This window comes from Chrysemys picta, chromosome 10 (assembly GCF_011386835.1).
Source record: "Chrysemys picta bellii isolate R12L10 chromosome 10, ASM1138683v2, whole genome shotgun sequence".
NCBI lineage: Eukaryota > Metazoa > Chordata > Testudines > Emydidae > Chrysemys > Chrysemys picta.
In genome coordinates, this window is record NC_088800.1 from 58,047,980 (window position 1) to 58,064,486 (window position 16,507).

The 16,507-nt window shown below is 53.0% G+C and overlaps 2 protein-coding genes across 4 annotated transcripts in view; one reads left to right on the forward strand and one right to left on the reverse strand.

The window, feature by feature from the left end:
* SEPTIN12 (septin 12) overlaps window positions 1-5,409 on the reverse strand; it is a 206,035-nt gene extending 200,626 nt beyond the window's left edge. Inside the window, exon 1 of the mRNA XM_065558746.1 lies at window positions 5,172-5,409. The gene's annotated coding sequence lies outside the window, so the exon portion shown is untranslated. The remainder of the gene's footprint in view (window positions 1-5,171) is intronic.
* On the forward strand, window positions 3,576-16,507 carry SMIM22 (small integral membrane protein 22). Of its 3 annotated transcripts, none has more exons than XM_065558769.1 (4): window positions 3,576-3,716; window positions 9,346-9,517; window positions 12,172-12,257; window positions 14,083-16,507. In XM_065558769.1, the coding sequence occupies exons 2-4, from the start codon at window positions 9,382-9,384 to the stop codon at window positions 14,128-14,130; spliced, it is 270 nt and encodes an 89-aa protein (XP_065414841.1). In that variant the 5' UTR covers window positions 3,576-3,716; window positions 9,346-9,381; the 3' UTR covers window positions 14,131-16,507. The 3 variants fall into 3 exon arrangements, with proteins under 3 accessions (XP_065414841.1, XP_065414843.1, XP_065414842.1); XM_065558771.1 differs by lacking the exon at window positions 3,576-3,716 and adding an exon at window positions 4,683-4,796; XM_065558770.1 differs by lacking the exon at window positions 3,576-3,716 and adding an exon at window positions 5,693-5,826.

Here is a 16,507-nt window from a genome sequence, read left to right on the forward strand (position 1 = left end):
AGCTGAGGATATCTGGGTGTGCTTGTACCGGCAGCACACAAAACGTTCCCATGCATGATCAGGAGCTAGCATCCCACCTGGTCTGCACTGGGAAGGTGCTGCTGTGGGGACGCTCACCCTGCCGGCGTCCCAGCTGGCAGATGGGGTGCTGTCCTGAGGAAGCTGCTAAGCAGTGCTTCTAATAAACCTCTGTGTATAAAGCGCGGCCCCCAAGAGGGCTGATCCCCAATCTCTGTTGTTCAGGAGTTAATTTCTGTGTACGCATTCGGAAGGGCACAGGTCTACGTGTGGTTAATTAGAAGCTGGCTGCAAGGACACTCAGTCTGTACTGACTGTTTGTTATGTGAATGCAGGCACTGCCAGATGGGAGTAGACCTGGGGTTCATCTAGCCCAGTATCCTGGCTCTGTTGTGGCCATTACCAGATGATTCAGGGGAAGGTGCAATAAACCCTGCAGTAGCAGCTATGCGATCACCCTACCCCCATGGAAAGTTCCCTCCTGATCCATAATTGCTAGAGTGTAGCTCATGCCCTGAAGCTGGAGGGTTTGTATCCTGTCCAGAACTCCTTCTTTATGTTCGGAATTTACTCTGGATGTCCACAGAAACGTCCAATCCTTTTCTGAATCCTGCTAATCTCTTGGTCTCACTGAGATCCTGTGGCAGTGAGTTCCACAGGCCAACTGTACCTTTGTTACACATCAGAATTCACTTTGCTCTTTGCATTCAAAAATCCTTATAAAAATCCCTGGCCATCTGCAAACTGCTGTCCCCGTCATCAAGGCTTTGCCTCTCTCCTCCCACTCCAGGCCATTTCCTTTCCATCTGTTGCTTCTCTCATTCATTTTCTCTCACACTGGGAAGCCTATGATGCAGGAATAATCTCACTTAGCTTTTCCCAGCCAGCGTGACATCCATACAGCTGGTTAGCTGATCTCTCCAGTAGCCGGTGTACCTGAGAAATGACTTCCCGAGGCTGCCTGCCCCACTCCAGCCAATTCCATTTTCTCACGGCCTGCCTTCTGGCCTTATGGCTGCAGAATCACCTGAGTTCCCTTGAGCTGCCTGGGGCAGGAGTAGGGCTGAGCCATGTACCTGTCAGCCCTGTGAAAGTGGGTCATCAAACCATCCCCATCACACTGGACTTCGCTGCCGTGTGCACCTGCTTTCCAATTTGACAGGATTAATCCTCGGAGCTGTGCAGCAATGACTGGGCAGTTGAGAACGGAGAAGAATTTCCTGTTGCCAACAAAGTTAATGCAATCTCCTCCTCCAGGCTGGCCTCAGTGCCCACCAGGGGTTGCACCATCAGTCACCTCCCCACAGCCCGCCCGTTGCCAAATGTGCTTCCTTTACAACAGCTTTCAAATCCTCTCCAGCCACTGACATTGCATCACCTCAGTTGCCTGGCTTCAGTTCCCAGCTCCACCTCGGCTAGCTCCCCTACCTGCACTGTGCCTCCGTTTCTGCAAAAGAGGGAGGGGTTAATAGGAAGCTCCCTCACAAGGATTTGAGAATCAACTCATTAACATATGTGAGGTGCTCTGCCTCTTGTACGGATCTGGCCATCACCATAGCATCAGTCATGATTTTTAATGTATTTATCCTCACGCCACCACTTTGAGGTAGGGCACTGCTATTATCCCCATTGTACAGAGGGGGAAACTGAGGCACAGAGCAACCAAGGGACTTGGCCAAAGTCACCCTGTTTCAGAGTCTGTGGCAAAGCAGGAATTGACCCTTAGTCTCCTATAGTCCAAAGGAGTGACCTAACCACTGGCCCACCCAGCACCCTACTTTAGGTGACAAATAGAGCAACATATTTCCGGGATGATTTTTTTTTTCCTGGAAGAATTTTAAAACGCGGTGAAAACTCTGCAATTCAGAAATATTTTCTCAACTGCCCACTGGCCACCTGGCTACCCACAAATAACACACCCCTGCAAGCAGCAGCATGGAGAAGCCAACTGTTTAGTTGCATCTCTGGGTGAATCTATGTTTTTGTTATTCAGCCGAGTCCGCTGGAGACTCAGGACAACCGTTCTGTCTGGAAGTTACGCTGCTAAACCCATATTTTGGCCCCTGAAGAAGCAGCCTGACTGCCTGGTGTGACGGATGCCCTGCACTTCCATGTGCCTCGCTTGATGAGCTGTCACACCCCCAAAGCTCGGCCCACACCCATCAGCTGCCTCGGCCTGCCCTGCATCTATTTGACTGCGGGCCGGGTCCACTCGGCTCCAGCGCCTCTCCAGTCTGACCAGCTGTTCTCCTGGGGCGCTACCACCTGTGCGGGCCTCCAGGGAGCCTGCAAGTCAGGGCATCAAGAGCACCCGGGGAGAGGGGCAGAGAGCTGCTCAGTGGGGCAGTTCCTGTTAAGGGGGGCAGAGGATGCATAAGAGCCAGACATTGCTCCATCCTAGCCTTGCATCACTGCTTCCTTCCTCCTGTGCCCAGGACAACGAGGGGGGTCAGCTCTGTGGCTCCCTTTCCTTCCTGTCAAGATAGAGGAGAGCCAGGGTGCAGCTCCCACCCATGCTGTTTTCCTTCCCTTTAATGGGTTTCTTAAGTGACGGTGCTGTTATGTCCCTCTGGGACCCTCCAGTCTGGCTTCCGCTCTCTCCACCCCACTTAGACTGCTCCCCAAGGTCCACAGCGACCTCTTCAGGGTGGAGCCCGGGACCCAGACTCTGTCCGCATCTCCCTAACTCGCTCTGCAGCCTGTTGATTGTTCCCCTCTTTTAGTTTGGTTGCCTCTGCCTGCCTGGCTTCTCCTCTTCCAGGTCCCTCTCTGTTGGTGTCTCTCAGGGCTCTCTGTCGCTGGCCTCCCACCTTCACCCCTGTGGCGGGCTTGGTGCCTACAGCACGCTCTGCAAGCAGCATTTCAGATGTCCCAGGCTTGGTGCTGTGCTGCAGGGCAAGGGAAGAAAGTGACTGAGAAATAAGTGGCGTTATGAGTGAGAATGGAGCTGTCCATGAGCTAGCCTAGCAGTGGGAGGCCTCCATCCTGCAGCCTTGTTAACTCTGGGCCATAACATCCCACTTCTGCGACGCTGCTTCAGCAGAGGGACAATCTCAGGAAATCTTCCCCCCCTTTGCCTGGCTGGGGCCATGGGACACTAGTGCAAGAAGCCATTGATTGCTTGGAGCCCTGTGAGCATGCAGTGCCCATACATCACCTTGTGTCCTCAGACAGCAGCTGTCGCATGCCTCCTACAAGCATCGGCTGTAACAGTTGGTCACAGCCTGTGGGATGAGGACTTTAGCTCAGCTGAACCAGGGCAATCTACAACGGATGGGAAGCTACAAGTCCGGCACTGCCCCAGTCTGACAGAGCAGAGCCTGGTGTTTTCAAACAACCCACAAGCCACTGCTCCCCAAACCATGGTATAAGGGCTTCTGAAACCCCGGGCCAACCCCGGTTGCAAGGTGCAGAGAGGGATCTCCATGAAAGCTCTGCCAACAGCAGCCCTCAGCAGGTGGATGCTGCCAGGACGAAGCAAAACAAGCAGTCTACGCTACCCCCCTCCCCCGCAAGCCTTTCCTTCCCCAAAGGGGGAGGACGCTGGAGGTGTGTCTGCCACTCCTTGGACTCAGGTGGATGCCAATCAACATCCTTGTGCAGCTGGCACCAGAAGGAACCAGGAAGTGGAGGCCAGGGAGCGCAGCTTGCTGCAGAGAGGAGAGCGGCTGGAAGAAGCGCTCGAAGAGGGTCCCAAGGTAAACATTCCGCTCAGGAAGCTGCCCTTTCAGGGAAGGGGGGTTATTTGCGCCCCGGGGGTTGTGCTGCTCAGCCAGGGCTGCAGTTCTGGGTCTGTCTCAGAGGCGAGTTTGGGGAACTGAAGTTACTTCCTCGTTCTGGGAGCTCTCTGCTCACCAGGAGCCAGCTCCCACAGCCCACTCTGGGGTTGCAGATCCCCGGGGGCAAGGGCCAGGGCCACCCAAGAGGCTGTGGTGGTGCGCCCAGGGATAGGGTCAAGGCTGGTACGAGGGCGGGCGCTGAGAGGGCTGGGGCTGCTAAAGGAAATGAGGGAACCTATTCCAGGGGGTTCTCTCTGTGGAAGCCACTGCAGGGCCCAGCGGGGAGGAAGTGCCGGGGGTTGCAATGGCCAGAGCCTCAGAGCGTGGTGGGATTGCAGGGTGCTCCAGAGCTGTACGGCGCTCTGTCCCTGGGGAGTTAGGAACCCCTGGCAGGATCTCACCGCTCCAAGGAGGTTCTGCTGGCGTAGGCCTTCGGGTCAGGAGCCCCAGCCCTGACGTGCCCACAAGTAAGGGCCACATCCAAAAATGTGCCAGGCTGGCTAGCTGGGTGCACATAAGTGGAGCCGCTCAGACCCTCCTGGTCCATCCTCTGCTTCCCACAGAGATCTGGCTCCGTGCCCTGGCAGCTAGGCCTCATACAGTGGTTGTGGCAGGTGGGCCACCCCGTGGCCAGGCGGGAAGTACATCCCCTCTCATGGGGGGCCTGGGTGGTTGGCTGGTTAGGGAACCGGTGCTCTTTTGGCAGGCAGGTCTCCCCTGACTGGTGGTCTCCCCAGGGATGGGAGGTCTCCCTTGGCAGGAGGAGCAGGTCTCCAGGCTCCCTCGTCATTCTGGCTTGTGACGCCCCAGCCTGGCAGTGCGTGGGGAGAGAGGTGGCAGCAGTGCCTACAGGACTCCCAGCTGCAGGAGCTGGAGCCCAGCAGCCCCTGCTGGAACAGCCCCGGGAAGGGAGATGGAAGAACTCGGCAGGGCGTCCCTTACGCGCTGCCAGTGAGGCTGGCTGGGGACAAGGAGGAGCGACCCCCTGCGGTCACAATGGTAATGCAGTGAGAGCAGCAGCTGCTTGATCCCAGCCTCCCAGAGGCCTGGAAATGCTGCTAAGCAGGGCTGGCCTGGGGTCTTTGGCTGGGCCTGAGAACCAACTACCCCCCTGCCTGCAAACCTGATTGCTGCCCACCACCCCCTGCTGCAGACAGGGCCGGGCTGAGGGAAGGGCCAATGAAATGGTTCTGGGGAGACCACCCCAAACTGTGTGTGTATATGGGGGATCTTTAGATTCCCCCACTCCTCTCTGCTCGGTTGCTGGCTGTGGAAGCAGAGCCCAGCTCCTGTTTCCTTTCTGCCATCACAGTCAGTCATGTTTTCAAGGAGCTTCCCAAGGAAAAAGGGCTAGAGACCAAATTATATTTGTACCTGCAAGCTGAGCTTCTCCTTCATGGAACCAAAGGCTGGAACTGCTAACAGAGGGCTCACGCAGCTCCCCCAGGCTCATCAGCATACAGAGAGAACAGTCACTTCCCCTATGCTGAAATGCAGCCTCCTCTGGAGTGGAGCGCTGGATCTCTCTCACGGCAGCTCCATGCAACAGTGCTAGAAGGGGAAGCAAGTGCTACCCAGCAAGCTTTCAGCAGGGAGGATAGAACCCCACTCTGCTTGTACTTTGAGCCTCACAGCAGCTGGGCAATGCCAGAAGCAGTTTCACTTGGCGCAGGCATATGTATTTGTCACCGGCACATAGGGCCTCTGGCTTTCAGCAGCTGCACGTGATCTGGAATGCACTTTGTGCCGGGTTTATTTCTGGTGCCTCTTAGCACTCATCACCATCTGAAAGTGACTAGGGCAGTGACTTCAAACACTCAGGCCAGATCTGGCCTTTCGGACGTGTCCCTGGGGCAGCAGAGCATAGTCCAGATTCAGCTTCCATTTATAGACATATAAAAGGTATTCTAGCCCTCCTGGTTGTAACATTCACCGTGCAGACAATGAGGCAGCGGTGAACTGATGCAGTGCTGTCTTCCTGAGTCTGAAAGCAGCCTGAAGCAATGTCTCAGTTTCACCTACAGCAGGGGTATGTTTTTGTCATCAGCATGTCTGGTGTTAGCTCTGGAGCGTAATGATGACACTTCACATGTCAGTATTTGCTAATTCACTGCTGATCATTGTAGCAGCTGGAAAAGGGGAAGGAGTGGAAGGGAAGCTCAAGGCGCTGGGGGAATTGGATGTTATGGCTAGAAGAGGAGTGCAGAGGAGGAGAGACACAAAGACAGGGAAGCGAGAGAGGGAGAGAAAGGGGAAGGGAAGAGAAACAAAAGGCAGAAATAACAGTGAGCCTGATGGCGGCCATATTTCCCCACTGAGTGATGCTGACTGTCATGGGAAGGCTTTGTGGCACCCTCCCTCCGTTATTGATGGGTGCTCTGCTGTGGATTGAGGCGTGCTATGGAATCTTAGTACCTCTGCCCTCGCCAAGTAATCGACGTGACAAGCTGGATGAGGGGTGCCAAAACCTGCGAGCCTGTTTTCAATCAAGGCTGGCTTTGCAAGGGAAAGGATGAGGCATGGAGAGCCCCTGGCCGGCAGCTCTCAGGAGCTGTGGGAAATTGGCCACAGCTGCTAGTTTGGAGGAAAGTCTGCAGTCAGGTCCTGTCCCTACATTCAGCAGGCTGTTCAGTCTGAACTGGAAGCAGCGAGCCAGGCTGCAGGGGGTTTGCTGCCATAGGCAACTAGGAACTAACCTTCCTTCCCCCATCACTGACATTCTGCTACCTTAAGGCATTGCCCTGGGATGGGGGAGCTGCCATTTTTCTCAGCCATGTCCATGCACTTAAAGCGTGTGGCTTTAACACTGTGTCTGACTGGGGCCCATGTAAGAGAGGAAACATTCACAGTAACTACATATATGCACACCCACATCACCGTAGTATCGGAACACCCCACATCATCCCTGGGTAATAGGTCAGTATTGACCTCTTTTTACAAGTGGGGAAACTGAGGCACAGACCGAGCTAGTGACTTGCCCAAGGTCACATAGGGAGGCTGTGGCAGAGCCTCAGTTCAGTATTTAATCACTAGGCCAGCACTACTGTTCTGCTTTCCAGCCTTCCCCCTCTACTATCCATAGTTTCCAGAGGGCACCATACCCCTTTAAGCTTTGTTATCTCTGGATTTCCCCCCTCTGGCTCAGGACAGATCCCTGATAAAGGACAGAGCAGGAGACTTTCATGAGTTGGTGATGTGAAAATGGTTTCTTTCCCTGCAATACATTGTAGGTCAGTCAGTAAATGGAACAGGGACTGCCCTGGCCCACAAGGGGTGGTTTGCTATTTGGTGTGAGTGTTTCTAGCAGTAGCAGGTCATGTCTCCCACTAGAGAGAATGCAGCTCTGGTGTCAGGCTGCAGCCTTGGGAACTACAAGGGCTTGTCTGAGGCTACATCTACACTACAGGGGGGGGGTCGATTTAAGATACGCAAATTCAGCTACGCGAATAGCGTAGCTGAATTCGACGTATCGCAGCCGACTTACCCCGCTGTAGGGACGGCTGCAAAATCGACCTCTGTGGCTTCCCGTCGACGGCGCTTACTCCCACCTCCGCTGGTGGAGTAAGAGCGTCGATTCGGGGATCGATTGTCGCATCCCGACGGGACGCGATAAATCGATCCCTGAGAGGTCGATTTCTACCCGCCGATTCAGGCGGGTAGTGTAGACCCAGCCTGAGACTTGCTGGGGTATCCCTAAGAAATCTGGGCAGGTTTCCCAAATTGCACCATGTGGCTTTCCCTGCATGGCAGTGGCAGAGCACAGGAGGATTCCTTGCTTCTATCCCTCACCCTTCCACACCCCCTTAGAGTGATAACACGTCAGGGCCGGTGCAACCACTAGGCAAACTAGGTGGCCGCCTAGGGCGCCTAGTGGTTGAGGGCGCCTAAAAGCCCGCTCAGGCGAGGAGGTGGAGTGGAGGTGAGCTGGGGCGCAGGGAGGGCCGCCCGCAGTAACGGGGGGGGGGACGCACAGGGGAACTGCTCCCCGCCCCAGATCACCTCCACTCTGCCTCCTCCGCTGAGCACACAGTCCCCGCTCTAAGTCTCCTCCAATCGGCGCCGCAAGCCTGGGAGGGGAAGAGAATTAGAGCGGTGCTGGCGTGCTCAGCAGAGGAGGCGGAGCAGAGGTGTGCTGGGGCAGGCTCCCCGGGCGGGGTTAGCTGCCGCAGGGGGGGCTCCCCCGGTGGGGGGGAGTGGCGGCAGTGGGCAGGGTTAGCTGCTGTGGAGGGGGGCTCCCCGGGCGGGGTTAGCTGCAGAGGGGGGGTAGCTGCTGCGGGGGGGGGGGGGGGGGCGTGGTTAGCTGCCGCGGGGGGTGGGGGGGGTGGCTCAAGGTGGAAGTTTCACCTAGGGTGCGAAACTTCCTTGCACCGGCCCTGAACACAGGTACTGCAGGGGATCGGCCCAGCGCTATGGAATTGATAGTATTTCAGTTTCGCAATAGGGGCAGTTTCCAGGATGCAGAATCGCCAGCTTTTTGGTTCAGATTGGGAAATATGAATGACTGCATCTTTGTTTCTCATGCTGCAGGCTGCCTGGGTCTCTAGCACACTGCTCCCATGCTGCTGCAAACATCATAATGGAGAGTGTGTGAGAAATTCCCTCCAGGCTCCTTAGCCTACGTGCAGCCAAAGGAGTGACTACCCTGTGAGCTCCAGCTGGGCTCAGCTTTACTCAGGCCTTGCAAAGTTACAAGAGTTTGTTTACTTTTTGCTCCTGCATCTTTAACTGGCACGACTGGTATTGTCTGAAATGTTGTGTTGTGCTCCCAGCTCTGGCAGGCTGGAGGGAACAATCAGGCATTTGGTAAACAGCACTGAAGTTTCTCCAGGCTGTTCTGTGCAGGTTCTTAGAACACGTTCGTCACTGCGGCATCTGTGTGTCTTCCAGAGCAAGCTGGTTTTACAGATGGGGAACCCGAGGCACAAAAAGACAAGTGACTTGTGTAAGGTCACACAGCAAATTCATAGCTGGCTCCTCCTGGGACATTCTAACCCACGCATGATAAAGGGATGGCTAGACATTGTTAAACTGCAACAAGAGTGTCCTGGGTGTGGGGAGGGGGTGTCACACCAGCCTGACAGTCTGCTTCTAGGCAGGTTATGGTGCAACTTTCTTGTGTGGCCAAGGCCTCAGACATTCCACAACTTCTGCTGTGATCTGTTACTTGTTAACCCTTTGTGGCCACCCAGCACCACTTCACCCTGGTTACCCCGCTGCAGACTGGGTCAGACCCTCCTCTCCCCACTCTGGGGGCTGGAACTCCACAAGCAGAATGCACTGGTCTCTTCCTGCCCTGGAGCAGTAGGATCAGTGGCCTGTGGGGCAGGGAAGCAAGCCTGAACTGCTGCAGTCATCTTGTACGCAGCACCTATGGCCCCCTGTTTCAGAGGGAACCAGCAACCAATATGGGTAAAGCCCAGCACAGCCAAAGCTCAGGACAAGGCAATCGTGTCTCTCAATGATATTCCAGCATTTGGGGATGGGAATGCCATTCAGCTGGGGTGAAGCGGTTATTAGCAGCACCAATCCTCCCTCTCTTCCTCTGTAGATCAGACCACAGGGGAAACTCTAAAAGGAACCAAAAATGGGATCTGAAGGGCAAAACTTGGGAGAGGAGTTCAACAACCAGATCAATGATGTCCTGAGCAGACTGGCAACCAAACAGATGTTCCAGTCAGACTGGGACATTGCTGCCTTCGCCATCTTCTTCATCTTCATTGGTAAGTGTGGGGCCAAGCAACGGGCATAGGATTAGGAGCCCATGGCCTGGGGCTGTCTCTATTCCCACACAGGGCAGACAAGATACTTGTGGGTGTGCTGCAAACCCAGCCCCTCCATCCAACCCTTATCTGTGCAGTGTCTGTAGGGTTGTTCTAAACTTGTGATGCTGGGCACAAGCAGCTGGAGTTACTGCAGTAGGCGCCTCCAGCAAATTCCAGTCTTTGGGGGCAAAGATGGTCTGTAACGTGTGCACCATCTAGCACAACTGAACTAGGGGGCATAGGTGCTACCACTGTACAAACAGTAAGACAGTCCATCCACTTGAAGGTCAGAAGGAACCATTAGATCATCCAATCTGATCTCCTGTAGATCACAGCCAGAGACCTCTACTTCTGTTTGAGCTAGAGAGATCTGTTAGAAAGACCCGCACTGTTGATTTAAAGACTTGCATGAGGGAGAATCCACCACATCCCTAGGGAAGTTGTCCCAATGGCTCATCACCCTTATGGTTAAAAATCTGCATCTTATTTCTAGTCTGAATTTGTCTCACTTTAGCTTCCAGCCATTGGGTCATCATCTGCTTATTACAATAAAAAGTTCATATCTCCACCAAACGAAGCGCTGTATCTGGGGATCCGGCCACCAGACTGAGTTAAAACATGGTCTGTGCTGGGGAATAGACAGAAGGGAACCAGTTTTTAAAACATTGGCCAAACTGTGCTGCTGTAACCCCTGGTGAGCGTTTGTCACAGGTCCCGTTGAGCCAGTCAGCAGAGGAGGTGAGTCTGTTACAGCACAGTTAGGAACCTTTAACTCAAGGTGCAGCAGCTTGCTGCAGGTCACCAGTTCAGTCCCTGAGATGTTGGCCAAGATGGCAGCCAACAAACTACAGTTCAGGCAAGTCCATCTGCGTAGCATCATTCAAGAATGCAGTTAGAACAAGTGTTGATCCCAAGTCCAAGCTGTATTTTAGCCCCGACCACGTTACAGGTCCCAGCATAGTACCTTCTAGCACAGAGAGGACCGACATGATGCGAAAAGCCTCAGCGTGTATGTGACTGTGTAACAACGCATACAACTACATACCCACTGCTGACACCTGCATTACTCCTAGGTACTGATGAACCATTCAGGGCTAGAAAGGGGAGGAGTGACAGGAGGGAGACAGCAGTGGAGATGCTCCAGATGACCACTTGGCCAGCCAATAGCTGTGTCTAAACCTATTCCTCCTAGCATGTTTTTTTCTCTGTCCAGTGTAGACAGAAATTCCCCCTCCCCCACCTCATTGAGCCATAGTGCGAAGCTATCACAGGGATGGCTTATTGCATGATTCTCAGCAAAACTAAAAGGCCTGTGAGTATGGCCAGAGAAACCGTGCTAGGGATTATCCTGCTTATGGCTTTTGCTAGCATGGCTATAACACAGAGGATGAGGCTGTGGGGCAGGGGTCACAGAGGGACAGTGCTGTTGCTAAGAATGAATTAAATCTCTATGCATCATTTCCTTATGCTGTTTCCCTCTGAGCAATAATGCTTGGACATACGGCCATGAGATTCACCCAAAGGCCATGATGTATGTCATTAGTAGAGCTGGGGAACTCAGCGCATGCCATGCGCCCACACCTTCAATCATGCAGGCTGTGCTTTGTGCAGATGGACAGATGAATGAGTTTGAAGGACGTGGAACCCAGGCAAACACAATGAAGACTTGGGGTCTAGGTGATCAAAACCCTAAAACAGGAAATAGGTCAACACAAACCTGCGGGAGAGGTGTGAGATAGCTGCCATCCCAGCCTCCTCCAGGAGGCTGCATCCAGGCAGCACCAGATCAGATCATTGGTTTGCAAAGGGCTCCCCAATGGTCTGCTCTGGGAGGAATGGGTGGGAATTATTGCCTGAGGGCCTAACCTCACAGAACTTGTTTATATCAGCAGTTTCATCTTTTAGGTTCCAGTTTAAACCAGTTTAATTAAACAGATGTAAAAGGCTGGATGGACACTCTTAATTTGGTTTAAACCGGATTTGGTTCAGGTTAGTTTACATCAGTTAGGAACTGGTTTAAGGTAAACAGAAACAAGCCACCTCTTGGACCCCAATAAGAGTGTCCACACAGGAGCTTAACTAAACTGGTGTAGCTGTGTGTGTAGGTCAGGCTGTACCTGGCTCCTTGAGATGTTGGATTCACGCCTAGCCCTCTCTGCCAATGGCTGTTTTCCCGGTCCTCCATACTTACTGTTGGGGGTTGCGGAACCCTGGAGATGACAACTGCCTTGGTTAGTGATCTGGAGTCCAAGGATTCCACATCTCCTGTCTCTAGCAATGCGCAGTGGCTTTAACTATGCTTAGGGCTCACAATTCAGCAGCTGCTGTACACATGGCATGCTGCCAGCTGGGTGACTCAGCAGCACTAGGGAGCATGCAAGGGTCAGCGAGGCGTATGGAAGAGGCATTCGTGCTATTGCTCCGAGTATTGCATCAGTCCAGGAAGGGCACCTGCAATGGGCATGTACATTTGATCCTGCCAGAGGCTTGGAGAAGGACTGTGAGACACAGGCCCGATTGACTCTCTAGAAGGAGCAGTCACGGCTGGTGCCCTGGTGCTAGCAGCCTGGGAAGGGAACTTAAGTGGACGTGATTGCTTGATTCTCCCCCAGGTACTGTGCTGTTGATGGTTCTCCTGGCTCTGATCCATTGCTGCTGCTGCTGCTGCTGCTGCGACTCCCGGGAATCACACAAGAAGGTAAAAAAAAAAAAAAAAGTTTGTCTCTAGAGGAGTCTGATCCCCTGCCTGGCGTTCTGGCACTGGACTCAGGCAGCCAGCTGTCCCACAGGTTACAGCAGAGAGGCAGGGCTTGGCTCCTCACAAACCTCCTCGGCTCTCCTGGATTGGAAGTGTTGCATGTTCAATTAGCCTTCCCCCCAGCAAACCTCAGTCAGGCTGGGGAGGAGCGGGTCCCCCCATGGTTAAAACACAGCTCAGTCTTGAGGCACAGACAGGACTGAGTCATGCTACAGCCTTGGCGTGTTACATGGCTCTGTCCCATCTGTGCTACGTGGTGGACTTGGGTTATAAAGAGGTGCCTGGGGGTTCTTCACCTTTTGGCTGGATATGAGTCAACAGTGTACCCTTGTTGCCAAGAAGGCTAACGGCATTTTGGGCTGTATAAGTAGGGGCATTGCCAGCAGATCGAGGGACATGATCATTCCCCTCTATTTGACATTGGTGAGGCCTCAGCTAGAGTACTGTGTCCAGTTTGGGGCCCCACACTACAAGAAGAATGTGGAAAAATTGGAAAGAGTCCAGCGGAGGGCAACGAAAATGATTAGGGGGCTGGAGCACATGACTTATGAGGAGAGGCCGAGGGAACTGGGATTGTTTAGTCTGCAGAAGAGAAGACTGAGGGGGTTTTGATAGCTGCTTTCAACTACCTGAAAGGGGGTTCCAAAGAGGATGAATCTAGACCAGGGGTCGGCAACTTTTCAGAAGTGGTGTGCTGAGTCTTCATTTATTCACTCTAATTTAAGGTTGTGTGTGCCAGTAATACATTTTAACCTTTTTAGAAGGTCTCTTTCTATAAGTCTATAATATATAACTAAACTATTGTATGTAAAGTAAATAAGGTTTCAAAATGTTTAAGAAACTTCATTTAAAATTAAATTAAAATGCAGAACCCCCTGGACCGGTGGCCAGGACCCGGGCAGTGTGAGTGCCACTGAAAATCAGCTCGCGTGCTGCCTTCAGCACGTGTGCCATAGGTTGCCTACCCCTGATCTAGACTGTTCTCAGTGGTACCAGATGACAGAACAAGGAGTAATAGTCTCAAGTAATGGGGGAGGTCTAGGTTGGATATTAGGAAACACTATTTCACTAGGAGGGTGGTGAAGCATTGGAATGGATTACCTAGGGAGGTGGTGGAATCTCCATCCTTAGAGGTTTTTACGGTCAGGCTTAACAAAGCCCTGGCTGGATGATTTAGTTGGGAATTGGTCCTGCTTTGAGCAGGGTGTTGAACTAGATGACCTCCTGATGTCCCTTCCAACCCTGATATTCTATGAAAGCCCTGTCTAACCACGGCAGTTGCTGGCATGAATCCTGCAGCTTCCTCTGACTGGGGTGGGAAGGAATTTCTTTCTGTGACCTGCGCTTTTCACAGTAAGATGTGAACAGAAGGGAAGGTGGCCTTGTGTTTAAGGGGTTGATCTGGGACACAAGTTCCATTCCTGGGCAAGTCACTTAGTCTCTGTGTGCCTCGGTTCCCCACTTGCAAAATGGGGACACTTCCCTACACCCCACGGGAGCTGTAATGCATTAAGGACTAGGAGATGTGCAGACACGATATGGTGATGGGGGACCATAAAGACTGAGCAGACACCACCTCCCGTCAAATGGTTCTCAGACAAGAAATCCCTGTTCCTGATCATAGTTTCTAGGCCCAAGCAAGCAAAACTGGGTTCAAACTATAAGTGTGGGCACAACCTGGGAAATGAATCCTGCTCCCATCACGTGATAACTAGAATGTAGACATGTTCTTCCTTTTCACCCTTTTTTTTTAAACCACAATTAGGTCCCCAGAAAGAAAGTGGGCATTGACAACAAGGCCATGGAGCCATAGCCCCGCCTCCTCCCTTGGACAGACTGATTCTGGAGCCAATGGCAAAAAGACTCTTCTTTGCTTGCTTCTTTCTGCTATGCAGCAATCAACTGCAGATCGAATTCTGTGTTAATTTTGAGTGCTGGCCTGGTGGGGCCCTGGCCTCACATAGCTGTGCTGCACTGGCTCCAGCACTTGTTCTTCCTTCTCTGTGCACAAAGGATGAAGATTAAAAGGAACTCCTATGACGCTGACTAAGAATAGCATCTACAGCAAACTCACATTGTACAATTAGACCCACTGGTCCTCAAACTGCAGGGTAGAAGTTGCTCATCAGCCTAGGGTCAGCAGAGGAAGTCTGCCCCCTTGTGGTACAGTACTGTACATAACAGGGAGTTTATACCTTTCAAGGCCACTACTGGCATCAGGGATTGCAACTAGATGGGCCATTGGGCCGGTCCTGAAAAGCAACTCCTGTGTGTGTAGTCACCAATTAAAACAGTGGCCCCAGGGACTCTTCCAGGTCTCTGAAAACATCCCTTGCTTTGTCCCTCACTGGCACCCGTCATCTGATACTTCCAGAGTGTGGAAAGGAACATGGCCCAGACCAGAACTGATCATAAGGGAAGGAACAGCTCCCCTGAAAGCCCATCCTGGCTTAGCTGAAGACAGCGGAGGCAAATGTCTTGGCAGCACTTTCCTATAGAGCCCCCATTCACACAGGCTCGTGGGTCCTTTTGGCCTGGGTCAATGGGGGCTCTACGGAGTTAAATTGCTACCTGCACAGTCCCCGATAGTCAAGAGAACTCTCCATATGACCAGTTGAAGGAGAACAGGCTCAGGGGAGGAAGCACATCTTGTGCACTTACATGCTGTTGTCTCCATTGATCCAGCAGAAGGAAGACAGAGTTCTGCAGAACACCACTGAACTAGGGTAGTGCTGGTGCAGGCCTGATGCTCGGAGAGCCCAGCTCACTGTGTCTGTAATGGCCAGACCAGTCCCTAGCCAAGGGCACTGGGCTCTAGTTCAGTGAGCTCAGGAAAGCCCAGAGTCATTTCTTTTCTGCATAGCTGGTTTTACACAGAACTCGGTGGATGTAGTGCATGGTCAGTGGCCTTCTGCGGAGTCCTACGGAGCCAGCAAACACAACCCATTAGCCAGTGACCCTGTCCAGCTCCCTGAGACACTACCACAAACACCGCTTTGTTCAGCAGGTAGGGGAGGGGTTAGAACTCACCACCGTCTCCCTCTGGGGAGGTGTATCGCAGGGCCAGGTTAAGTCAGCCTCTCCACTGTCTGAGACACTGACTCCCTGCAGCAGGACAAGCCAAATGAGAGAGTAACTCGGTCAGTAGCTTGGAAGCCACGGATAGTGAGGGGGCCTGAGCACTCCAGCTCCAAACAAAGGGCCTGTCCGTGCCTGGCCTCTGCCACCCCCGCCCCTCTCTGGTACTCAGGAACATCCTGAGCATGGCATTCAGGAACAGGCCTCTTAGCCACTGGACTAAGTTTAGACAGGAGCTTGCCTGGCACTGCGAAGGGCAGCCAGAGTCCCAGAGACAGCCGTGCTCTGGGCAGGAGAGCCGCTTCTGACTCCTCCATGAAGCCCTCTAAATAAGCAGTGTTCAGAGAGCACATGGGACTTCACATGGACCTGTGCTTCTATTCAGTCTGCACGTTTTCCTTCATCACCGTACAGTCTTTACGTACGCACCCATGGGCCTGTGACCACCCCTGCAGAGCCTTATTCCATATGGCATAATCGCTGCATTGCAGTGGTATTGCACTCTGCCGAGCGAGTGTATCTAAAAGCGAAGGCCCACGAGGTACACAGCTTCATCTTCCCCAGCCCCTTTTGCACTCGCTTTGGCTCAGAGGTGAGTGACACACACAGAAGAAAAGGCCTCTTCTCTCTGTGGGCTCGATCCTGTGCTCAGTAAGACCATTGACTTCAGTGGCAGCTGGAGCAGACCCCCTTTCTGCCCAGCAGTTTGCTCTCAAACCCAGCTAGCAGCAGGGCTTGCTGGAAATACAGGAGTCCCTTTGGTTGGAACATTTATCAATTTCAGCAGCACTTCTAGCTGAGCGGCTCCACTCCCTGGTGCATTATAACCCTGTGCTTTGTGTGCTAATTAGAGTCAAGTACAGGGAGCGTCACACCCTTCCTGCTGGTCAGCTGCTCCAGTGCTTGTGACTGCCTTCTCCCGCCCAGCTGTTTATTCACTGACTAGTGGCTCATAGGGAACACGAAGGGAGGGTGTTGGGGGGCAGTTCAATTAACATTCCAAACAATGTCCTCTGGGGTTTCCCACTGACTTGTATGTTCATAAATCTTTCTAATTTCATCTCTGAATCCAGGAAGACTCATGATTATAAATAAAAAGCACATGATGGAGA

What these genes read in the sequence shown, in the direction of transcription:
- SMIM22 (XM_065558769.1), top strand. Translation starts at nt 9,382, where the DNA reads ATGGGATCTGAAGGGCAAAACTTGGGAGAGGAGTTCAACAACCAGATC. An exon ending in CATCTTCTTCATCTTCATTG is followed by an intron (nt 9,518 to 12,171) that starts GTAAGTGTGGGG and finishes ATTCTCCCCCAG; the next exon opens with GTACTGTGCTGTTGATGGTT. An exon ending in CCCGGGAATCACACAAGAAG is followed by an intron (nt 12,258 to 14,082) that starts GTAAAAAAAAAA and finishes AACCACAATTAG; the next exon opens with GTCCCCAGAAAGAAAGTGGG.